General features: G+C 40.4%; 3 protein-coding genes across 3 annotated transcripts; 2 read left to right on the top strand and 1 right to left on the bottom strand.

Moving 5' to 3' along the window:
• Window positions 1-213: 213 nt before the first annotated feature.
• Window positions 214-11,527, top strand: ripk2 (receptor-interacting serine-threonine kinase 2). Its single transcript, XM_023414813.2, has 11 exons — window positions 214-793; window positions 1,976-2,129; window positions 2,694-2,849; window positions 3,363-3,520; window positions 4,083-4,132; window positions 4,272-4,433; window positions 5,035-5,120; window positions 7,069-7,170; window positions 7,410-7,506; window positions 7,738-7,941; window positions 8,348-11,527. Exons 1-11 carry the CDS (start codon window positions 549-551, stop codon window positions 8,734-8,736), a joined length of 1,803 nt encoding a protein of 600 aa, XP_023270581.1. The 5' UTR covers window positions 214-548; the 3' UTR covers window positions 8,737-11,527.
• Window positions 11,528-12,386: 859 nt separating this feature from the next.
• On the top strand, window positions 12,387-18,711 carry LOC111661258 (Y+L amino acid transporter 2). Its single transcript, XM_023414769.2, has 10 exons — window positions 12,387-12,512; window positions 12,836-13,359; window positions 14,916-15,041; window positions 15,130-15,274; window positions 16,229-16,352; window positions 17,133-17,236; window positions 17,326-17,422; window positions 17,567-17,716; window positions 17,832-18,015; window positions 18,342-18,711. Exons 2-10 carry the CDS (start codon window positions 12,849-12,851, stop codon window positions 18,434-18,436), a joined length of 1,536 nt encoding a protein of 511 aa, XP_023270537.1. The 5' UTR covers window positions 12,387-12,512; window positions 12,836-12,848; the 3' UTR covers window positions 18,437-18,711.
• A 1,234-nt stretch (window positions 18,712-19,945) lies between these two features.
• LOC147818649 (uncharacterized) lies at window positions 19,946-24,270 on the bottom strand. Its single transcript, XM_087176183.1, has 6 exons — window positions 24,061-24,270; window positions 22,375-22,592; window positions 21,744-21,852; window positions 20,895-21,005; window positions 20,440-20,518; window positions 19,946-20,308 (listed from the first exon to the last, which is right to left on the bottom strand). The coding sequence occupies exons 2-6, from the start codon at window positions 22,470-22,472 to the stop codon at window positions 20,217-20,219; spliced, it is 489 nt and encodes a 162-aa protein (XP_087032309.1). The 5' UTR covers window positions 22,473-22,592; window positions 24,061-24,270; the 3' UTR covers window positions 19,946-20,216.
• Window positions 24,271-24,272: the final 2 nt, after the last annotated feature.

Genomic DNA, 24,272 nt, shown 5'->3' with positions numbered 1-24,272 from the left:
ATTAACCTATCTTAGTTTCTCTCTATAATTCGTCTCTGAATTCAGTATCTCTTTATGCTCAGAGGGCTGTTTAAAAGACCAGCCGCACAAAAAAACAAAATAAATTCAGGTCAACTATCCGAATCTGTTAAAAATAAAACCTAGGATCGTGAACGCATCTGGCGAAAACCCGGAAGCGTGTCGTCATTAGCAACAACAAACCCACCTGCCTTAAATGACAGCGGGGCACAGTGGCGCTCTGTTGTTTTCGCTCTTTCGTAAAGACTCTGACAGCTGGTCACAGGAAGCCCCTGTAGCGTTTCATGAGTAAACGGGAGCGTGAAAGCTCATACATTTAATTCTTGTCGTTGGGTGTACGGCAGTTTTGGTCAGGAAACGTGTGAACTGTTAATCGTTGGCTCACTCAGCCGTCCTCCACCTCCGCCACATTAACGTTAGCTTAGCCTGCTAGCGTTCCGCGACATTATGGCATGCGTGTTAATGGGAGAGCTCTTCCTCATTGCGTACACCTAAAGAGGCAGTTCTGCTTTCAGTAGCTGACCTAGTGGATGATAAATCCTCAGAGACTTCTCGTAAAAGGCTCACAAACTGCCATGGAACCGTGCGCGGCTATGGGCTGTGTGAACATGGGCAGCCTGACCAGCACCTTACCGGTGATCCCCTACCAGAAGCTTACAGACCTGTACTACCTGAGCAGAGGCGGCTTTGGCACCGTGTTTAAGGCGCAGCACTCCGACTGGAGGACCACTGTGGCCATCAAGTGCCTGAAGTTCGACTCGCCTTTCGGGGAAAGGTACCGTCACCATCTCATATAACAATTTAGGCCATGCACACTGTCAGGAAGGAAATTAAACTCTTAAATTTAAGGATGAAATGCTCTCAAACAGAAACTTAAATTGTGCTTTTCCGGTAAAAAAAATTATACAGAAAAGTGAGCATCCACTGTACAGTCACAGAAGACTGTAAGATGCAAATGAGAGCATCAAGACTTGAACTGGTGTTAATTTTAATTAAATGTCAGGCTTGCAGGTGCATTTGAATCAAATGTGTCGCAGGAGTTGTTTCAATGCTCTGTCTGTGAAGCTGCTGCAGGGTTTGACTCTAGACGATTTAATCTGTCTGCATTCAGGCAGCTCAGGTGAACAAAAAAACTTGCTCAGAGCCGCATTTTTAAACCTGAGCTGCACAAAATGATGAAAATAAAACAAGCCATACATATACACACACCTTTACACTATGTAATGGAGACACTCTTTCTACATTACCTCAGATGTGTGTAGCTGTTTCTGTACTATTATTTAATTTTACCTACTGGTTGATATATATGCTAATACTAGTACTTCATTAATAAATAAATATTAGCTGATATATTGACTCTGTGATCTGTTGGTTTGGCTACAATGGGTGTGTCATAGCTTTCTCTTTGAGCCAGCTGCATGGTTTGTTTCTAGATGACAGAGTCAGTCTGCCCTCCTGCAGTTGTGGTTCAACGGAAATTTGTTGAGATCTCAACATTTAAAGCTAATCTGCGCTAATTCTCAAGAAATATTTTGAGTACAATGACCCTTTATTCCCCCGTATAATGATGCCATGACGGATGGGCATAACTCAATATTACCATTTACTGACTTTCAACAGGATCATAGTGTAATGATATGCTTTATTAATATTATTTTAAATGTCTATAATCCAATTGCATAATTCAGAACAACCTGCAGATACTAACAAAACTAAGTGTTTTGTTTCATACATATAAAGAATTTGGCCTCATGTTATACCTAACAGTGGAACGCAGGTCATTGCTTGCATACATTTGTAACATCATGATGGGTAGCAATGTCTTAAAGTTTCCGTCTTAATACTGTGATAATGACTTTACCACCTGTACCTCTGTGTACACAACACTACAAATGTCATCAGTGCTTTGGTGTTTTTAAGAGTTAATACTGACTCTGTATCGCTGGCTGTGTTTCAGAGAGAGGAACTGCCTGCTGAAGGAGGCTGAGGTGCTCCACAAAGCCAGATTCAACTACATCATCCAGATCTTTGGCATTTGCAATGAGCCAGAGTTCTTCTGCATAGTCACAGAGTTCATGAGCAATGGCTCTCTGGACCTGTTGCTCCACGAGGTAGATATATGTCAGCAGGTAGCATAACGAGGCTGAGAGTAGTTATGTATAAGGTATACATACATTGGCTTCCTCTTTTACCTGGGAAAGGAGAACGAATGTGTAACTGATCAGAAACAAAATAGTTTTATTTACTTTGAATTCAGTTAAATTTCAGTCACTATTGAACAAGAGAAACGCCTACAGTTCTTGTTTTTCACCTCAGTTGCCAGAATAGCTGAAGCGCTAACTCATTACTCAACGTGTACATGTATGACATAGCTTTCTCTTCTGTGACACACCAAACCACTCCAAAAGTGGAACTTGGAGGTATTCAATGTCTCTGATGAAACTTTGAAACAAGCAGGAAAAGAAAAGTGAAGAGAGCAGGCAAACATAGTTTGGGGAAATTCCCTCTTGTGTTAGTATAGTAAATTTTTTCTCCCTCCTTTTTTTATTCTTGCATCACTTTGTTCTGTATTCTCAACACAGTATAACACACCCTCTCTCTCTCTCTCTCTCTCTCTCTATATATATATATATATATATATGTTTTTATATCTGGCCTGTTGTCTCTTCCTACAGAAGGACATGTACCCAGTTCTTGCCTGGCCTTTGCGACTGAGGATTCTTTATGAAATTGCACTTGGGGTCAACTTCCTTCACAACATGAACCCACCGCTCTTACATCATGATCTAAAGACACAGAACATACTGCTGGATGGTGAATTTCATGTTAAGGTGTGTCTGTCAATGAGATTTGATATGGTATTCGCTGTATGTGTGACATGTACCACTTGGATCTGTCTGCTTTGTTTCTTAAAATACATTTTCTGTATTGAGTTTCACAATTCTGTTGTAAAACCTTACTGCTTTTGGATAGAATTTTCTTTTTTAGATTTTATTAGAGCTGAGTCAGTTCTCAGACATTTTCTTTTTACATTTTTAGACAAAATTATTAAAGGATTGAGAAAATAATCATCGAATTAATTCATAATGAAATAATTGTTAGTTGCAGCCAATATCATTTCTTTGATTAATTGAAGTCCACACTTTAGCTTAATATCTAAAGATACAAAATGTGCCAGAGTGTCTGCCATTATTATAAACAGGACAACTCTCACAACATAGCTAAGGTTCTTGGAGCCCCAACCAGTTGTCTTTTAATCAATTAAAGTTAAAAGTTGAAGAAAAGTTATGTTAAAATAATTCTATTCTCAAATAGTGCTAACATTTTGCTGTCGTTCTGTCCAGATTGCGGACTTTGGCCTTTCAAAGTGGCGGCAGCTGTCTGTTAGTAAAGGCTCAGGGTCCAAACCCACAGAGATGGGCGGCACAGTCATCTACATGCCCCCTGAGGAGTACGAACCATCCAAGAGCCGCCGTGCCGATGTGAAACATGATATGTACAGGTGAGACAACAAATCCCAATAACTTGTAATTACAACACTAAGTATGTTCCCCTTTAATCTGGGTATGACTTAAATCTCAAGATGTTTTATGTGTGTGACGTTCAAATGGTCAGTGGTCAAATTATTGGGTAGAATTTGTGAATGGGTGAACTAGATAACTTTATTTCACTGTTTAAAACTCTAAGTAAAAGATTGTCAAACACAGTCAGCACTACGAGGAAATGAAGTTGTCCTGCCTGGCAGCATGAGACATATGTGCCAACAATGGTTTGGATTGTTGGCATACCAAACCAGAACACTGTGCAGGGATTTATGCCAAAGACTAAATCTGTCGATCATGTCCGGCTCAATCAGCCAGTAAATCCTCTGTCTTGTGCAAGTTAGAGTGAATCTCTCTGGGCTATTAAGCTTTTGGGCGGTGGATCTGAATTCTTACAATGAATCATCAAAGCAGCCTCTCTGGGTAGCTTGTCGTAAAGTCCCTCAGCTCTCAAGGGGAATACCAGTGGAAAAGACACAACTCTAATTTCCCTTCTCTCTCCTCTTGATGTTTACATTACAGCTATGCCATCATAATGTGGGAGGTGCTGTCCAGGCAAATACCATTCGAAGGTAACACATTTCTTATTAAATTAGTTTTTGTAAATGTATATCCAAGCCTGACTTGTCACTCTCATTTAGTTTACTTGCTCTTTGAGGGAGTTTTCATGGTGTTACCAGACTAAACTAGTATGTGTGTGTCTGTGGTCAGAGGTGACAAACCCCATGCAGATTATGTTCAGCGTATTGCGCGGTATGCGTCCTGACACAACCCTGGAGAGCCTGCCCGCTGAGATCCCCAGCAGAGGGACCCTCATCAGTTTAATGACCTGCGGCTGGACCTCTAACCCTGACGAACGGCCTTCCTTCCTCCGTAAGCTCACACCAGTTTTTCAATGACAGGAACTCATTTCTGGAAGTAGACTACAAATCCCACCTACTCAAGATACTTGCACTTTTTTTGTATCGCCATGACATTTTTCACAGTTTGGGATAACCCTGTACTGTTGAGTAACAGACACGTTTTTCTTAGGCTAAATTTTACCCTAACGAAGCAGCAGTGACTAAGTATCAGCTTCCTGTCATGATATTGAAATTTTCTTCTGTCTTCACTGAAACACTATGAATTTCTCTGCCAGCACTGACTCAAAGTATACATGTTCAAGGCAACTAGCTTTTTATGACTGAAATAATCAAACCCTCTTTGATAATCGAAACATGTAGCAGATTTATGAACTTATAGTTGTTTTCTGTAATGTTTTAATGACTGTACAACTTTCTTTCATCTGTGCGTGAGAGTCACTTAAACCAAAGACCAAATAGGCAAAGTTTGTGAGCTGTTGTCCAAACTGATACAACCACATGACTTGGGGAAAAAAGTAATACTAGTCAAAGATAGTTTTGTCCTTCCTTGTTGACTAGATTTCACAGTGTGACGTATTTTAATGGCGTGTTGTGTTTTCCTGCCATTTCAGAGTGTTTGATTGAGCTGGAGCCCATGGTGAGAACGTTTGATGAAATAGACTTCTTGGAGGCCGTGCTGCAGATCAAGAGGTCAAAGGTCAGTCACAGGCTTTTAACAGTGTTTTATTTATTTTTTTAGGTGTTATATGCCTTTAATTAGATAGCTGTCAGTAGAGCACCACAGGAGCTGAGGGTAGAGAAAGTTGGGGAACGACATGCAACAAAGGTCACCGGCTGGACTCAGACTGGGGATGTTGTGGTTCATGGTCGGCACCTCAAACCCAGAGACTAGCAGTTCTCACAGTTCTGGTTCACTGTGATGGAGGTGATGGGTATGGAAACGGAGACAGAGGGAGACTTGAGTTTGCTCACCTTTGATGATAACACACAGAATGGGGACGTTGGTAACATACAGTAGCTTTACACTAAAAAGGTTGTGATTTTGATTTAGGCAGGAAATCATCTTCTGTAGGTGTTTTCCTATTTACTGAACAATTCATCTAACAGCCAACTGCCCCACAGCATTTTAGTGTCCACCTGTGGGGCATTTTAACTGCACAGGGCAGGTCCAAGCTATAGATGTGTGTAACTACAGGAAACATAACACACACATTCTCAGGAGGTTTTTCCCTGGATACACGATTACTAAAAAAAAACAAGTAATTATTACATAATCCAAAGGCTGTTTGCCTTTCTATCATGTCTCAGTTGTGTAGGGTAATCTCCCTGTTCAGGAACATACAAACAGCAAACTAAAGCTGAATATCTGATGTCTCTGCACAAAGAAAGGTGGCTAAAGGTTTAACTGTGTGTAATCTGGGACAGTTTAGTTTAGTCTGTGACTAATAAAGGATGACAGGTCAAAAACTGTGCTTCATAATTTCCCTTTACCATATCCTTCCTCTATTCAGTTTTGGTGTGTGTACATGTGAGGGAGACCATTGCTTCCAATTACGAAACATTTTACAGGAAAACTACTGCCTGTAAGTTAAAGTAGGATTAGGCCTTAGTAGATAGCTGTGGTTATCCAGAACAGGTAAAACCTATTGCTGTGTTAGTCAGGTCAAGTCAGTTTTGTTTTGTTGTAACAGGGACAAATCCTAACAGAGGTTATCTCAGGTCACTTTGAATACAGAGCGGGTATAGACCGTACTTTTTATAATACTATTTACCTAGACCCAATATTCCCTCATGAGCAAGCACTTGGCAACAGTGGCAAATAAAGGCTCCCGAAGCAGGTTCAAGGTGCTCGGCCGTTTGCCTCGACTGCCTCAAGAGAGAGAGAGAGATTCTCAGATGATGATAGTTGAAAATACAGACTTATTTTCTTATTTTTCCACTTTTTATATTAATAAATAATGAAAACCAACATTTCTTTGCGCTTGAACTCAGAAATGAATTCTAGGTATTTATTGTCTAGTGTTGGTATGTCAGTATGTCTGTGTATTAAAAGACTTGTCAATTACTGGGAGTAATATTAAATTCCTATCTTGGGTTTTAAATGTTGACAATAGAGTAACTCCAAATCGCCCTTGCTGCAGAAAACTGAATACTCAGGACAAATGTTGTTGCCAAAAGTCCAGTAATTCGAGTACTCATTGCAATCCCCTCTGGCTTTAACTGCAACAAAACAATTACACAATGCACAGCTTTTAAATCCAAAAATAAACTGGGACCTTTTGATATGAGCAACACTTGAAGGCAGCAAAACTTCCACCCGAAGAAAATATAAGTAATAATGAAGTGATAATGAAATAAATGAAAACTGTTCTGGTTAACAAGCTGTTTTTTTTCTCCTCTTGTAAATGGAAAATACACGTTTCCTTATGTGGACATAAAGTTACAGTGTTTTCTTTTATATAAGGGTTTGCAAATAAAGCGTCTTATTTAGGGTTAGCTGTTTTATTAGTTTAATTAGCTCTGATTCCAGCGTATTTAATTTAACACATTCCTAACATTTGATTGTTGCCCACAAAGTTTCCCTGTCGCTATGATTCATTCCCCGTTTCCTGTTTGTCATCCACCTCGTCTTCCTCACTCCACAGTTGAGGCAGAGATCAGGCTGTTGTTCAGCTCAGACGGTGTGTGAGAAGAGGAGTGAGAAGGGATCCCTGAACATGCTGAAGAACAGTCCCAGCCCCTGGCCAGTCAGTAACCACTCATCTTCACCTACGAGTTTAGCTGTTTTAGCTGTTCAATGGATGTCTTTAACTGACATGTCTCTGGAAATATCAAAATAAAAGTCTAAAATTAAGCAGTGATACTGGGGGAGCAACTTCTACATTTAAGCCTTGTATGTTTTGGTATTTTTATGTGATTACTGCTGTATAAGTGTGTGAGTGTGTGTGTGTGTGGAAATTAAGCATTACTGTCTGTTCTGCCACAGGAGAGTTCAGGCTCGGGCTCAGCCTCTTGTTCTTCCCAGGACACGGACATATCCCAACCAGGTGACCTCATCAGCAGTAATGCTGAACCGTCTAAAGGTAACAGCGAGACTGGCATGTATGTCTCGGCATCATTTAATTAGTGGTTATTCTGCTGTGAGATTGAGCATTGACTTCTGTATATCTTATAAATGTACAACATATAAGGGCATGGTTCATTGACAAGATGGACAAGAGCATAGACGAGATCAGATGTAACATTTAATATAAAATGAGCTTCATTTGTCGCCTGGGTACATCACACCTCTTGCTCTGCTCTTTTTCATGTAGGTAGTCTTCCACCGTCATTCATAGCTAATACTCTGGAGCCTCCTGAGTCTCTGAAGGACCAAAGCCAAATCAACAATCTCAACGACTTCCAGAGCGCCAGGCCCCTGAATGATTTGAACATTCCCATCAAGTCTGGCCTGCCAGTGACGGAGTGTGAGACTCGACTGAACAACCTCACTCTAATGCCACAGCCTCAGCAACAAGGTACAAGCATTGAAAGCATATGTCTTTGCTCTTGTGTGTATATGTAGTCTGTTTTTGGTCTTTGTGGTAGAGGGGAGGTGATGAGGCCCAGATCTGGTTTAGCGACACCTGGAAGTTGCCTTTTTTGTCTGTTTTTTATGCCCCTTTCTACCTGTAATTCTGCTTCTCCTTACTGTGATGTTTTTGTCATGTGTCCCGTTGTTAAAGAGTTTTTTTCTTAACCAGGCTGTAAGGATAGAACCTGTCCTATGTTGCACAGATTGTAAAACCCTTTGAGGCAAATTTGAGAGTTTGGGTACATAAATAAAAATGACTTGACATAGCTAATAACAGGTAATAATAATAATATGACATATTTTTACAAAATCCGAATCACAGCTCTCTTTCTCTTTTTCTTCCCTCACAGTAAATTACACTCCTCCATTGCAGCAGTCCCCACCCTCACAAGGCCCCGTCGCCCAGTGGATCGCAACACGGCGTGAGGACATCGTCCTCCAGATGACAGATGCCTGTTTGAACCAGAGCTTGGACGCCCTGCTGGCCCGCTCCATGCTGATGCGAGAGGATTACGAACTTGTGGTGAACCAGGCCACTCGCACCGCCAAGGTCCGCCAGCTCCTGGACAACTGTCACAGACACAACGAAGACTTCTGCCGCATTGTCGTCCGCAAGCTGCACGACAACAAGCAGATGGGTCTTCAGCCGTACCCGGCCGAAATCAGCTCCCCTACCGCAGCCATCGTCCCCAGCGCACCGCCAATGTCCACGTCCTACAATATCCCCAGGAACATGTAGCAGCAGTTTCAGCCAAACAATGGAAACTATACAGTTTACAGTCTGTTCCGACGTTACACTAAAGTTGTCGATTACTGGTTCCGCTGTCATCAAGATGGTCACCATGTTTCCTGCCGGTCTTTCCCCGAAAAGGATTGAGAAAAACACGTCACAGGTACTGAACCAAACTACTGGTTGGAAAGTTAATATCCACTCATCAGTAAGAGACGGATTCGATTCTGAATTATCAGAATCAAAAGATTTTGACTGAATCATTGATTTTATTTAACAATGTTGTGGATTAAATGAGGTGATTTATTTATAGTATTCACACACTGAGTGGATGTATTCCAGGGTTTCACTCATTTTGGTACGTAACTCAGTTACCATTAGTTATGTAGCCTAGTATTTTTATTTATGTGTGTGTGCGTGTATGCGTGCGTGCGTGCGTGTGTGTGTGTGCGCGCGCACAGCCTTATTTGTAGAATGCAGACATCCTCGACACACTCAGTTGATCTGAGTAAGTGACAGGACGACTGTTAACATGCTGGTAAATCTGCAAGAAAAATAAGATTTATTCCTATTATAGCAATCTCATCTAAAAGAATCATGTAGTTATCTGTAATCTTGACTTTCCTGACAGTGTTTCCCACCTGTGAAGGGGTACGTGGCCCTCAAAGGAACAAAAGGTGTCTGTCTTGGTTTGAAGCACATATCCATTGATAAACCAGTGAGAAAATGCATCATCGAGTGCTGTACAAGAAATACTCCAGAGCTAATGATAGCAATCTAACCATGTGTTCTTGAACATTAACAGTGCCACGTAACTCAGCTGAAAGGTTGGATTGAGTTGTGATTTTGGTAGACTGTGACAGTGTGGAAAGTTTTTGTCCTTGGCTGGGCATTTTTTCCTCCCTCTCTTTTTACCACTGAGCTAAAGAGAGTCACTGGGACCTGGTGTAAAGAGGAAGTTGAGATTGTAATATAACACCCAGAATGAGAGGGATGTGTATGTATGTGTGTGTGTGTGTGTGTGTGTCTGCATGTCAAAGTGGACTAAAGTGATCTGCCCTCTGATTTCTTTTGGTCTTCTCAGTAGTGGCGTCACCTCTCAGTATTCTTAATAATGTTCACTTTAGACACTTCAGACTCATCTGGATGCTTCAAGAGTTACAGTTCTTCCATGCGCTCTGAGCTGAGATTGAAAATTAAGAGTCACATTTTTATCCTACTGAGTTGAGACAAATGCAATACATGAACAGAGTAAATCAAACCCGCTTTGCTTGTAGCACTGTATGGTACAGTCTAAGCTGTCACGCTGCTCAGTTTATTACTCTTTACTTGTGAAACTTTTTCTACTGTATCTGTGCCGCCTAAATCTGCTCAAACTGACAGTAAGACATGTTGAAAAATCTGTTTCTTCTAGACATTCAGCAAGGCATAAATCTGTTCAATGCAAGAAAATACATCGACATGAAAACGGTAGCATCATTTTATCTCTATATATAAGAGTAAAACCTGTTTGTCAGCCCCAGAATTCACTGTCACTTCATTCAAATGTCTTACATGTAATGGATATTCTTTGTGCCAAAATACATTCTAGTAAAGAAACAAATGATTTCTATTCCCATGACACGCTCATTACTTTCAGTCCTCCTTAACTCATTTGTGTTTGTGTGTGCGTGTGATAGAGCTGCATCTAATGATGATTTTCATTGTCGAGTAACTGGATGATAATTTTCTCATTTGGTCTTTTATGGTTCAGAAAATGGTAAAAACAAAAAATGCAGTTCACTGTTTCCCAGAGCCCAAGGTGACATCTTTTTTCTGAACAACAGTCAAAGCCCAAAGGTTTTTAGGAGACTGAAGACTAAGAAAACAAAGCAAATATTTACATTTAAAAAGCTGGAATCAGTGATTTTCCTTTGGTATTAATGCTTCGAAATAATTTTATCAATTAAGTGATTATTATAATATTCTGACCATTAACTAATCATATCAGCTCTAGTGTGTATGTGTATAGTTTCTCATGAAGAGCCTTACTGCCGTCGTCACTACTTTCACTTTATCAAATGGGTGCTCACATTACAGTATTGTAGCTACTGTCTGTATATCCATACATTCATCACAGAATAACCTTTTGTTTTCTTTCCATTTCTCTACATAAATGCACTTCCTCATTGCTCATTATGTGGATACACAGGCTCCCTGTCATTAAGTCCAAAGTAAATTGCAGTTCAATAACAACTGCGCTTTGAAGTACACAGTGGGAAATGGACCCCAGCAGGTCATTCTTACTAGAAATATTACACAATGATGTAACGTCATTTAAATGACAACAAGAAGGCCAACAAGGTCGATATGCTTCCATGATGTTGGACTTGTATTGCCTTGTCTTTGATAACTGTGCCTCATATTCTGCTTTGAGTCTCAACTATAGTAATGTGCAAAAGCCTTTGACACACATATCAAGCAAGGATGAGTAAAAATGCTACAAATTTAATAGCCTAAATATGTTTAACATATTTTGTATTGTAGATGATCGTGTCATCTTTTTATATGTATTTTCATCCGTGATCAGTTGTTAAAAACTCATGCATTGTTTTGTTTTTTTTAAGTGTTGATTTGATATTCGTAGCGTTGCCTGGCCCATAATTTGGGACATAATTTAGTGCCCATGTCATTATCAATGTCAGTTTATCAGTAATATTATGTGCTACATAAAGTTCAGTTGATGTGTAGCTGTGGTTTCAACAACTAGGTATTTTTCACAAACTGTATCAAACGCATTAAAATTGTTACTCTGTTTTTACTTCTGCCTGCTTTCGTCTTCTTTCTTTCTTTCTTTCTTTCTTTCTTTTTATGTATCATTAATCCAAGGGCAATATTTAGTCAGTTAGAACAGTTAGGTCATATAATGTTATCATCTATATTAAGCTACTGATCGGGATGCCAAGAAGTAAGAGGGCTTGTGTGTAACCGTGGAATACTGAACGGGCCCACCTGGGACAAAATGTCACTGGAAGAGATGCGTAACACCTACAGACGCAAAACAACCTCAACAAGATGCAAAACGACTACAGAGATGCAAAGAGAAGCAAACCAACAAGGAGAGACAAAGCAACCTCAAAGAGAAGCAATATCACCACAGAGATGCAAAAGGACTAAGAAGATGCATAAACCACAACAAGAAGACAGAACAACCCCAAAGAGATGCAACATAAAACTACAAAATTACCACAAAGAGATGCAAAATGATTATAAAGAGATGCAAAATACCACAGATGTAAAATTAGCACAAAGGAGAGTCAGTTTGCATTTTGCACTTTTATTTTCGGTGTCCTGCTCCTATGTAGAAGAGGGGGGCTTTTTAAATGTCTTGGGCCCACTGGCTGTTCAAGTGTATAGCAACCTGTCCGAGTGACTGATAGAGAAGCAGATGTCGGACCAATCACCAATCATTAAATGTTCTTTAATGACTGACTGGTCTTCTGTTGACCCAGAAGCAGACTGGTTCCCTCTGTCTTTGCTGATGAAGGCTCCCTGGGGGCAGGGACGAGGTCTGCTTGTCTCTGAAAATAGCACAGAGGGGAACACGAGAGTTTCAGCTCGCCTGCTGCTGGAAAAAACACCCGTTGTGGTCGTGCTGTGCTGCAGCGATTGCAACACTGACAGTCATGTTGCTACCTCAGATATGATCTCACCAATGTGTCACTGGCACAGAGGAGCAGCACTGACCTGAGAGACACTACATGTTCAGACGGACACATACACTGTTAGATTTACCAAAACATAAGGTAAATTCACTTCCTTTTTCCTTTTTCTTTTTCTTTTCCACATTTGCCCTTTTTTTTTTTTTTTTAAGAATTATCGCACCTGTTAAGTAGGTTTTATAAATGTCTGGAGCCAGGAAGTGTGGACTATGAAGAAAAACATTTCTGTTAGTGACCCTTTGAGCATGTGTGACCTTTTCTTGTTTACTTGACATTAACAGGGTGGTGCTCAGCTTTTATGTTTCAGCCTGGAGTTGTGTAGTTGAAGTTTAAAGTACAAGAATCGTGTCATATTAATTGTTTAAACTAGATTCCCTCTAATTCTTATTTCATCATCCCCACACCAGCTCTGCAAGACCAATGGAGGATCTGAGGGAGAAGATAGGGGTTATGTCACAGACAATATGCCCAAGATCACGGGCTCCGTCTGACGAAGACTTAAAGGCCCCAAAAGAAGAGAAAATGCAGATGAGGAGAGAAATCTCTCTCATGAATGGAATCTGCCTCATCGTGGGCAACATGATTGGCTCTGGGATCTTCGTCTCACCAAAGGGTGTACTCATGTACAGTGCCTCTTACGGACTGTCGTTGGTGATTTGGGCTGTCGGAGGGATCTTCTCAGTGTTCGGGGCTTTGTGCTACGCAGAGCTTGGCACCACCATCACGAAGTCTGGAGCCAGCTACGCCTACATCCTGGAGTCGTTTGGCAGCTTCCCGGCGTTCATCCGCCTGTGGACGTCCATCCTGCTGATCGAGCCAGCCAGCCAGGCTGTGATTTCACTGACCTTTGCCAACTACCTGGTGGAGTCTCTCTATCCGACCTGCCAACCGCCGTACAATGCTGTCCGCCTCATCGCTGCAGCCTGCCTCTGTAAGAAAAACTCCTGTGTGTGTGTGTGTTTGTGTGTGTGTGAGATATACTAGATTTAGCATTTAATTCATTACCCAGAAAAACACGTTGCAAAGTCCCCACGGCAAAAGAGAGAAAAAAAAGAAAAGCAGTCTGTGATTGAGAATGTAATTTAGTGAAAGTTAATCAGCTTTTTAGCTGTAAATGTATGTCCACACATTTTGTATGGTGAAACACAAGAGTGAGTTCACTGCCGCCACTGCGGTGCTGCAGGCAGAGGAAGGCTGAAACAAAGCACGTACAGGTGTTGATAGGTGTTGATCCATAAGAAGATAAATTTGTGATTTTAAGTTCCAAAAACCATCTTGGTTAGTTTTAGTAGTTTTACATCTCCTCTCTCTGACCTTTCTGTGGAGCTCTAGCAACAACAGGTCAGTGGTCCAATCAGAAAAGAGGAGGCTCTGAGCCTCTCTTCTGATTGGCTCACTGTTTTCTGAGTATTCCAATAAAAATGTAGCAGATTACAGGTAAACACTCAGAGAAACCAAATCCTGCAAAGTTGGATGGTGGTTCTGAGTGACATCACAAAGTTACAGAAGTCCTGATGGCTCATTTTAAAACACAGTTTCACAGTTTCTGAATAGGGGCTGTGTGCATTTCTCTGTTCACTGATCATTTTGATACTTTCACAGTATTAACAAAGAACCTAGAATCTCACTTTATGCAATATATGACCGTTAAAGTTATTGGCCTTACAATTTCCGTGAAATTATTAATTAACTATTTACGTTTTGTTTTTTTAACAATAGCCATTCAATATAATTACATTCAGTTATTACCTCTCTATAGAGTATTTTTCATTGTTAGTGGCAGGGTCCGCCAATCCTGTTCTGGATTTAAACCACCTAACGATACATGTATGTTATCCAGGTTTACAGTGTGTAATTTCATCTTATTGATGTCAGCCTAAGTGTTTACTATTCACTCTTCCAACTCAGTCTCAGAGCTGGATTAAATTATTGCTAATGCAAACCCAACATTTCCTACTGCTGCTAGTTCATATTAAAACCTTTCAACTGGGATGGCTTTTATTTTGAAGTAGTCACAGGAAATATGATATATTTGTCAGCAGTAATTTCCATTCAGCGCAAACTCTGTAACCCTTCGTGCGACTGGCACAGGCTATAGTTGGATCTCCAGTACTGTAAAAATACCACGGTGGTTTACAGCCGGCTTTGTGCTGTGAAGAATGTAATTGGCACAAATGGTATTTAGGTGGGAGAGCAGCACTGCCATGAGTCATGAACCACTCTCTCTGTACCCACATACTGAATGAGGCTGAGATGGTTGGCTAAGAACTATAACTTTAAAAATTCAACTTCTTATAAAATGAATTTCACAAACTGACCAATATGGTTTCCCACTGTTTCCTGAATGATTGCTCTTTGCCTGCTCTGCACATGCCGCCTAACAATAAAAGCAGAAGCTGTGTTAGGCCTCGTTCGTAAATCATAAATCAATATGTTAGTCGTGCAGAGGAAGATTCATTCATTGACTTATTCATCTGCTTTATCCAGGTATGCTCATTTTCATCAACTGTGCCTATGTGAAGTGGGGGACTCTAGTCCAGGACATCTTCACTTACGCCAAACTCATGGCGCTCTTCCTCATCATCATTGTAGGACTCCTGAAATTATCTACTGGTAGGTTCAAATAAAAATATGAATGCATAAAAGGAAACAGGAAATAAATGCCATGTGTTTCAAACTCTGACTTCTCTTATCTGTGTAGGAGCAACAAAGAGCTTCGACAGTCCGTTTGAGGGCTCCTCTACAGATCCCGGATCCATAGCTTTGGCCCTCTACTCTGCTCTGTTCTCCTACTCTGGCTGGGATACACTCAACTTTGTCACAGAGGAGATTCAGAATCCAGAGAAGTAATCACACAGACGTACCAAAAGAAACACTCTGAGACATGTACATATATACTTGACCCTTATGCAGACACATTTGACACTTTAATTTACTTTTCCTTCCTGTTTTTGGCTCACTGCCCAGATCTACTCACAGTTAGTCTCTGAACAACCCAGCGCTGAATGGTTAACATGCTTCTGAATATTTAAAAAAAAAAAAGGTTAAAACAGATGGTGAAAATGAGCCACTGAAGATTGTGCTAAAACATAAAACTCATTGAATGTTTTTCTATTTGTCCAAAAAATACCGAACTTCCAGTAACAGACATTTGTTTAGACTTGAAAAGTGTTGCTCTTTGTGATGAAGCTGCAGAGAATCATCAAATGACTCAATTGAATTGAACCAAACAACAAAGTAAGTGACTAATTAGTTCATGAAATGGAGAATCGACTTTTGTCCACCAAAATCTAATCAGTTCATCCCTGAGTCCAAATGAATGTTTTTACCAAATTTGAAGAAATTCCCTTAAGGCGTTACATAAAATGTCATGGCAACAACTTTGTGTTTTTATCAGAATCAGCGTTACTGGCCAAGCATGTGAACACATACAAGTAATTTGACTGTTTTTTGTTTCTCTCGATGAACTTACACACTGATGCAATAAACATACAGCGTAACAAAAACATTTTCATTAAATACCTTGAGATTCTTCGCTACATGTATTAGATGAGTCTGGACAGACATGGATCTAAACTGCAACTTGACTGGTTGGCAGAGACAAACAACCACGAGGTGGTAATTTACATTTCTTGCTTGTTGTGTTTAGACGAATTTAGACAGAATAAGAACAGAAATAAAATCACATGAGCTGGAATTACAACGTAATGGATTGACAAGGTGTGAAGTGCAACTTGAGTGAAACCTATTCTGCAGATCTCTTTTAGTCATTTAACCTCACTGTGTGCTTGTTGTTGCAGGAATCTGCCCCTGGCCATTGCGATTTCCATGCCCATAGTGACCATTATCTACCTGCTGACCAACGTGGCGTACTACGTGGTTCTGGATATGTCATCTCTGCTGGCCAGTGATGCTGTTGCTGTGGTAAGATACCAAGGCTTAATCCCAATGGCCCCCCGAAGGCCTAAATCCTGAACCCTCACAGACTTTATTCCTCTTTTTGCTCCCTGTTTGTAAACAAAAAAATTATATTGGATAAGAGCTGATGAAAGCATACATGGAATTCATCATCATGCCATCATAGGACAAATAACTACATGAATCATCAGTGAGCTCTGTGTTTATACTATGGAGAGCCAGACCCAAAGATACTTACATGTAACGTTAGGGTTTGTTCCTTTCATGCTTGTTTGTTAACCATTCTTCTTCTATGTTCTTCTTTTTTCCGCTTTATGGTGGTTGTTTACCATGTTTTTAATGCTTCCCCCCGTGGTAACCCAGTGTTTAACATCACAACGCTATGAACTGTGGGTAAAGTCAGGCAAAGTTTAATGGGAAATGTGCATACAGGGCTCAAAATGTCTGCGACAGAGCCCTCATGCATTTGATGATTTGACAGCGGGACAGCCGTAAGCCCTCATGGACTTTGCGGGAATGCAACTCAAATTGTGTTGAGTCCGTGAATGTGGACACTGGGCCCAACAGCTACCTGAGAGAGAGACGATGCTAAATATAGTCCTGTTCTACTTAGAAATGTTTGGCCTGAGACGTTTTGCCCTCTGAGAAGAAAACAAGGCTGCAGAGATTAAAGCAGAAGCAGCTTGCAGTGAATTGACAGTGAACTCTGGATCATACAATGCTCTGAGGTATTTATAGGCTTTGTTGACCCAGAGCTTAATAGACCAAGTGAATCTGATCCCGCAGACATTTGGGAATGCAGTCCTGGGCCCGTTCAACTGGATCATCCCTGTTTCAGTGGCCATGTCCTGCTACGGAGGACTCAATGCTTCTATCATTGCTGCCTCACGGTACTCACAACACACTGAACAGGCAGACTTCAGGCCCACGTCATGATGAGTATTGTGACAGTAACTTTACATCTTTATTGATCATGCAGGTTGTTTTTCGTTGGAGCCAGAGAGGGCCACCTCCCCAACAGTCTGAGTCTGATCCACCTGGAGCGCTACACACCTATACCTGCCCTGCTGTTTAATGTGAGGAGCATTTACCTCACTCTTGATTATACAAATGAACATTTAATACCTCAAATGCCAGCACGTGCACGTCACTTTAAAGAACAGAAAACGGTCACATGACGGGTTGGTACATGTTCTTTTTATTGTGCTGTGTGGCTGCAGGGGTTAATGGGCCTGATCTTTCTGTGTGTGGAGGACGTGTTCCAGCTCATCAACTACTTCAGCTTCAGTTACTGGCTCTACGTGGGTCTGTCTGTGGCCGGCCTCATCTACCTGCGCATCACTCAGCCAGACAGACACAGGCCCGTCAAGGTGCTGCACACAGTCGAAAGTGACTGAGTACATTCAGCCGGTTACTGTACCTTTGTGCAAATCTGAGCTCCTTGAACTTAAATAACTGGAGATGCGTGTCCACTTCTCTCCACAGTTGACCCTGATCTTCCCCTTCATCTACTGTGTGTGCAGCCTGTTCTTAGTCATCGTCCCTCTGTACGGAGACACAATCAACTCTCTCATAGGAATTGGCATTGCTCTCTCTGGGGTGCCAGTTTATTATGTGGCCATTTACCTGCCTGAGGAGAAGAGGCCAAAATTCATACGCAAAATAAATGGTAAGATTTGGCCTCGAATGTCCATGTACAGAAAATATGATATTTCAGAGCAGTATATATTTTAAGGTATGAATATCAGTTATATATTGTCCTTTTTTAGCCGTTTAAAACATGTGGAGAGGAAGTGATAAACGGTGGGGGAACACTTCCCTACTGAGTTACTGAAGTTCATTATAATATTTAAATCCTTTACACTGTCTGACTCAATATCACTTTTAAAATACAGCATGAATCATCTTGGATTATCAGTGACAGTTGTATCTGACCTCTCCACTCCCTCTGTCTTTTCACATCCCTCCCACACCCTCCCTCTTCTCCTCCTCCAGACTTTGCCACCAAAATCACCCAGACGCTGCTGTACTGCTGCCTGACTGAATTTGACGAGCAGGAAGAAACACAAGCAGGCACTAAAACACAGTGAGCTGCAGACAGACTACGTCGTTGGCTGGGCTGCCTCCTGCCTGAGGCCCCAGCCCTGAAAAACAAGGACAGCGCAGCAAAGCGTAGACTCACAACGTGAGGATTACTTCTGGCCAGGTCAAGTTAAAAAAGGCCTGATGTCTCAAATGACTCACCTCGAAGGAGACGGCACTTGAGAGATGGCAAACTGTTGCTTTCTTCTGTAAATGCGATTTCATTTTCTACAGAGATTGAATAATATTTTCTATGAGGATTTAATAAAACTATTAAAAAATATGTAGATCGAGCTCACATTTTATTTTTGTGTGAAGATGTGAGATGATTACTTTTTGTTTGTTTAAAAAATATGTGGCTAGAATCAAGTCATGTGATAGCCTTTAACTGGCAGGAGTAATAATCTTACATATCCAGAGATGATTTGATCATATATTCATATGTAAATAACCTCAAATTTAAAACATTATATATTTGTAAAATTCAACAAGTATTGTTGATAAACAGTTTCAATTTAAATGTTTGATTCCAACAAGTTTAAATATTGTCTTTCATCTATTAACCTCATAATCAGCTTCAGAGATTTAGCAGGATCATCTGACTGAAGTGTGGTTTGTCTGCTGGCAGCTCTGAGTCATGCTACCTTTGCACCAAGTCGTCATGTCAGCAAAACACTTTCTGCAAACTGGTGGGAAACTCATTCACCACCTCGCTGCTGCAGCAGCTTCTCCACAAGGGGGAGCTGTTTGGTCATTGTCCAGTTCAACACGCGTCAAACAGCGACACCTACAGAAAAGTAACATTTGTGCAGAACGAACCTGCTGCTGCTGCTGTTATATTTCTTACCTGCAGATGGCGCAGGTTGAACTGAAACAAAGGCTTGTGTGTCTCTGTTTTAACTGTCTAATAATAATAATAAATCAATGTGTATTGTAAAATGTATGTCCCCTAATGCCAGCTCTTTTTGAAAGGAAACCATTCAAACTCGACAGCACTTGAATGATGAACACAACCTCTCCATCACGTCAGTGTATAAGATGCAGCTCTGCAGCACTTGACCTCTCTGTGCATTCATAACAGATTGTATCATTATTATTACTTTATTTTTCACGTTAAACTGCTGTCAAATACACACCAAAGACTATATTTACACATGTAGATTTTCACAAAATGAAGTACCTGTTAATGACTAACTTTGTATAATGATTAAACTGCAAAGATTTTTCAGATCATATTTGTGTATTTTCTCAGATAATGTGTGTCACACTCCGTCACCTGTGTCCCAAAGTACCAGTTTCTTACTGGGAGTTTGCAAATTCCCTAAAATAATACTAATTATTATGTATTCTTAGTCAACTGGACTCATTGACAAATTGTATATAAATAGAATAATGAAATATTATTGTCAGTACAGCATCACATACTCTACTCATATCAGTACAGGGGAGTCTCTTATCATTTTGTTCTTCTTTGTTTCTACCTTGTTTTTAATCTTCATCTTAAGGAGTGACACAAAAACAGTTAATTAATTTATTGTAAAAACAAAATCAGCCATTAAACATTTAAATATTATTCAGGTTAAATTTCTGTGCATCAGTGGTTTACAAAATTCCTCCATTGTTTTCATTTAATTTATGTAAAACAAACCTTTTGTTCCCGGTAACTGGTCTGCAACTTGTCATTTCATGATACTATTAAAAAGTATTAATCATTCAAAATAAAGCTAAATTATGCACACAGGAACTACAGAGAATAAATGCACTGTTTACTCAGGATCTACTCTCCTCCTAAGACATGGTGCAGTTTGCAGCATCAAACCCAGGACAGATCCACTTATTGCTGAACTGTTTGTATCCCTCAGCATCGATCAGGTCACTTCCTGAACAGAGAAAAGCACACACACATTTTTAACCATGGCTGTTACCGTTTGTTGTAATGTAGATTCAAATTACTGACATGAATGACTGAGTAAATCACAGGTATCGTGAGCCAAACAGAGAGAACTTTTACCATCCATCAGGTTCTGGAGGCTGCAGTAGTTTGTGCTGTTGTCAGCCGGATCTTTGGAAAACTCAGACACCGCGTCACCCTGCACATGAGAGAGATCAGAAGACCAAAAGGGAAACGGTATTTGAAAGAGGAATGTCAGAGATCAAAGCTGATAAACTAAGCATCACACACATTATCTATCTGCTTGTTTCAACATCTGATTGAAGCCGTGTGATATTTTCTAGGAGTTAAATAATCAAACCTAGAATTTATTTAATTTTTATGATTGCTCCATGAAATCAAATATAAAATAAAACACTGATGAAATTTGGTGTTCACTTGAATTAAATAGCGTCATTTGGTCCTGAACAAAGGTTATTGTGGGCACAGGGTGCAGAGTGGTTTAAAATAGAGGAAACACTTCAGCTTCTGTTGGAGCTGCATCATTGTCCGATTCAGAAAGAAATCGTACTCACAGTCACTTTGCAGATGGTGGACTGCTCTAGAAGAAACTGAAGGTTGTTCACTTTCCTTGTCGTGGGAGACGTGTGCGTGGCTTTGATCAGGTAAGGAGCTGTCGACACAAGCTGCAGCACATTTCAAATTCAGTCAAGTCTCACAGGAGCGCTGCATACTGCACATGTCAAGCTCACTTTATTAATCATGGAAATGAGGACATTGTGCATATGCATCGGGTAAAACTGTTTGTAGTAATTTCCCAGAGGACTCTTGTGAGTAGTAACAGCCGTCGGGAGTTGCAGTTTAGTGTTAAGCCAAAGTTATTTTCAAAATCACAGTCAAGTCATGACAGACGAGACCGTGTGTCAGGGCTGGACCACAAGCCACTCAGTAATTTAAAAAACATGGAAAAGTAATTAATAGCATTTACAATAACAACCATGCAGTGTTTTACTGCGTATTACATACATATGAACACTGAGGTCCATGACCTATGAAAAACTCGAATCATGAATGAATCATATGGCAACACTTAAACCCCCATTTATCATTAAAAATCACTATATAAACATTTAATAATAATAAACCAATTTTAAGGGTTTAATAATGTACAGTGTTTGTCAGCAATTGTAACTTCTCCTATGAAGACATACATTATATTATTACTACTGTGTTCGACTATAATGTTCATACACCAGCCTCCACTCTCTATCTATATTCATAACATTTCTAACGTGTTTACATCCATTGGCTCGTTTCCCACTTTCTGAATCTGCGGTGAAAATGTGGATTCTTTTTTACAGAAATGAATTGTTTGTTATTTATTAAAATTCAACAATATGTTAGTTGAGTGAGATGTTTCTGACCTCGTACGAGCACCGCTCTCCTGCATACAGACAGCTTTGCCTGATCTGCCAGGCCTTGATCTGGTCCACCAGCCTCCCCTGGACATCGCTGCACGAGATCCCAAACAACCTGCAGAGCCGAGCAGAGCAGTGAGCGTTAGATCTGTTAATGTATTGTTCAGTCGAAGGCTCATATTGTATTCATGAGAATTATCTGATTAATAAAAGATGAACTTCATGCATCAGAAAATTGACAACTGCTTCAGATTCTGTTAATCATCAAAGCTTTCTATTTTTTCTGCACTGCATGACTAATGTGAGTCTTGTGAGCCCGTATCTGAGATAATAAGCGTGAGAAATTACACCACACAGAAATCTGAAATCATAAAGTACCTTGTCCACTACTTATTTGAGCATTTTGCACTGTGACAGCAGAGGAATCCAAACAGTATCTTAAAGCTTTATCTATGCCTCGCGGGTCACATAATGCTGCCTCTGCACTGTGAACATTAACAGCAGGAACACACGTTGCAGCATTGATATTAATAATCAGATAAAACTCAGTCATTAGACAAATACGCAAATCACTGAAAGCTTCCACACCAGTGCTGACTCTGCACAAACACTGAAAAAAAAACAACAACTACATTACCATTTGATTTTGCACTGTGCGGTGCGGTCTGCCAGCGAGATGGTGAGCGTGGCCCCCAGAAAGAGAGCTGAGGCTACCAACAGGAATCTGAGGGTCATAGTGAAGTCAGGAAGATCAGGCCCGTATCCAGTCAGTGGTCAAGTGTGCGGACGTCTTCTGAATGTCGGCTCGATCGGCTCCGAGGGCTTAAAAGGGGAGTGCATGGGTCATGTGGAAAACTGGAAAAGAGGACAGTACAACATTGATTAACACAGACTACAGCATGGGATAGAAAGAGACTGTGGGAAACTGGCCAAATATCTCAATATAGAAAACACGTACACATACAGAAAAGTATTTTTTATTAGAATTACACTGGTGATTGTGTCTGCTTTGGCCTATTATCTATGGATTATGTATTACTGCTGAACACTGTCCAAAGCATATCAGAAGTCTTTAGATTAATTTTAATACCTCCTGCCTTCTGCTCCCAGATATACCACATAGCAAATACTATACTGGTATCTGGACATGATGGTTCTACCTCCGTTCAATGGGGGTGAAGTGACGTGTTTGTGCTGCTCGCTGCATTAAAAAACTACATTAAACAAATCAACAGCAGCATTTCTTTCTAGCGGTAGTGTCTCTGTTCCTCTGGACAATCCTCACACTCCAATCCATAGGGAACCAAAAACTGTTTCCACTGAAGGACAACGGGAAGTTAATGTTTGGTTTCTCTGGATCTTTCAGCTTGATGCATTGTAATGTCACACATGTAAACTGAAGACCCTGATAACCTGTTTGTCACTCTGAACGATGTGATCAGACATTTCTGCCAAAGTTCAAACATTATGTTTGTTATTTTTCTGCACCAGATGCTTTGAGGATGAAACACTATATCATAAATCATGGATTGTGAATTTAAAGGAGAATCCAACCCTTTTTTTAAAGAATCCCCATCTCTTATTCCTGTGCCCCAGAACAGATTGGTGAATATTTGTGAACATGCAGCACCTCTAAAGTCAGAAAACCCAGATTGCTCTATAACAATGAATGGTGCTCTGATGCTGTGAAGCCATGAAATGTTTGTGTAATTTCTTACATTAAAATGAATGTTTTTATTTCTTAAACCTTATGTCCAATTTAAACTCTGGATGAGACCTGTTAGGAGGTAAACTACACGGCTCCTGTAGATTATGGGGTTAGTGAGGTAATGCCTTTCTCACAGTGGCTCAAAGTAATTTCAGCTCTATAACTTCAGTAGCCTGAACGATGAAAACAAGCCTTTGGCTTTTTTAGATTATGACATTTGCTAGTCTGTATTTCCAGAGTATGTTTTTCTATTGTTCGCCTATTACTTCATCAGTTGCACTCATTAGCTCTTAATGTGGGGGTTCAATTAAAAAGTGTATTCAACATTTTCATTTGTCACTTATGACATTTGATCGATATTTTAATGAAATACACATGTTGACAGAACAAAGTCAGTGTCCTTGTGTTGTCTGTGGAATTGGGGATTGTCTGATTTCTAGCTTTAGGACAGATAATATAGACTTTACTGTCCTCAGGCACAGGAATAACATAAGTGACATTTAGCCTTTTATCTTTTCAAATTGCTTTCAAATGAATGGACTGTATGATTATGAAAGTTGTGATTATTTCTTATCAGGCACTTGAACTTCATGCACAGCTGCTGTTGACTTTAACCTTCACTTCCCGCTGCAGTTCATGGCTTTTAGCTGCAGCTTATGAATTTTGACCGTCACTTTATGGATGTTGTGTCACTTGCAGCTGGACTTCATGTTTGCTGGTTCACTCTTTCCTTTCCTGTGTGTCTCGTCTCAGACTAAACAGAGTCACGTGAATAACAGCGTAAGAAAAGTAAACTGAGGAACCATCGATGTGGGGAACGTGGATGT

Source organism: Seriola lalandi, unplaced genomic scaffold (assembly GCF_002814215.2).
Source record: "Seriola lalandi dorsalis isolate HSWRI2012SDOR001 ecotype SW California unplaced genomic scaffold, Sedor1 jcf7180002054542, whole genome shotgun sequence".
Lineage (NCBI taxonomy): Eukaryota > Metazoa > Chordata > Actinopteri > Carangiformes > Carangidae > Seriola > Seriola lalandi.
The sequence above is the reverse complement of the archived record's forward strand: the minus strand, read 5'-3'. Positions and strand labels throughout refer to the sequence as shown.

What these genes read in the sequence shown, in the direction of transcription:
- ripk2 (XM_023414813.2), top strand. Translation starts at nt 549, where the DNA reads ATGATAAATCCTCAGAGACTTCTCGTAAAAGGCTCACAAACTGCCATG. An exon ending in ATGGTGAATTTCATGTTAAG is followed by an intron (nt 2,850 to 3,362) that starts GTGTGTCTGTCA and finishes CGTTCTGTCCAG; the next exon opens with ATTGCGGACTTTGGCCTTTC. An exon ending in TGCAGATCAAGAGGTCAAAG is followed by an intron (nt 5,121 to 7,068) that starts GTCAGTCACAGG and finishes CTCACTCCACAG; the next exon opens with TTGAGGCAGAGATCAGGCTG.
- LOC111661258 (XM_023414769.2), top strand. Translation starts at nt 12,849, where the DNA reads ATGGAGGATCTGAGGGAGAAGATAGGGGTTATGTCACAGACAATATGC. An exon ending in GAGATTCAGAATCCAGAGAA is followed by an intron (nt 15,275 to 16,228) that starts GTAATCACACAG and finishes TTGTTGTTGCAG; the next exon opens with GAATCTGCCCCTGGCCATTG. An exon ending in ACAGACACAGGCCCGTCAAG is followed by an intron (nt 17,717 to 17,831) that starts GTGCTGCACACA and finishes TTCTCTCCACAG; the next exon opens with TTGACCCTGATCTTCCCCTT.
- LOC147818649 (XM_087176183.1), bottom strand. Translation starts at nt 22,472, where the DNA reads ATGACCCTCAGATTCCTGTTGGTAGCCTCAGCTCTCTTTCTGGGGGCC. An exon ending in GAGAGCGGTGCTCGTACGAG is followed by an intron (nt 21,006 to 21,743) that starts GTCAGAAACATC and finishes AATGTGCTGCAG; the next exon opens with CTTGTGTCGACAGCTCCTTA. An exon ending in CCTCCAGAACCTGATGGATG is followed by an intron (nt 20,309 to 20,439) that starts GTAAAAGTTCTC and finishes TTCTCTGTTCAG; the next exon opens with GAAGTGACCTGATCGATGCT.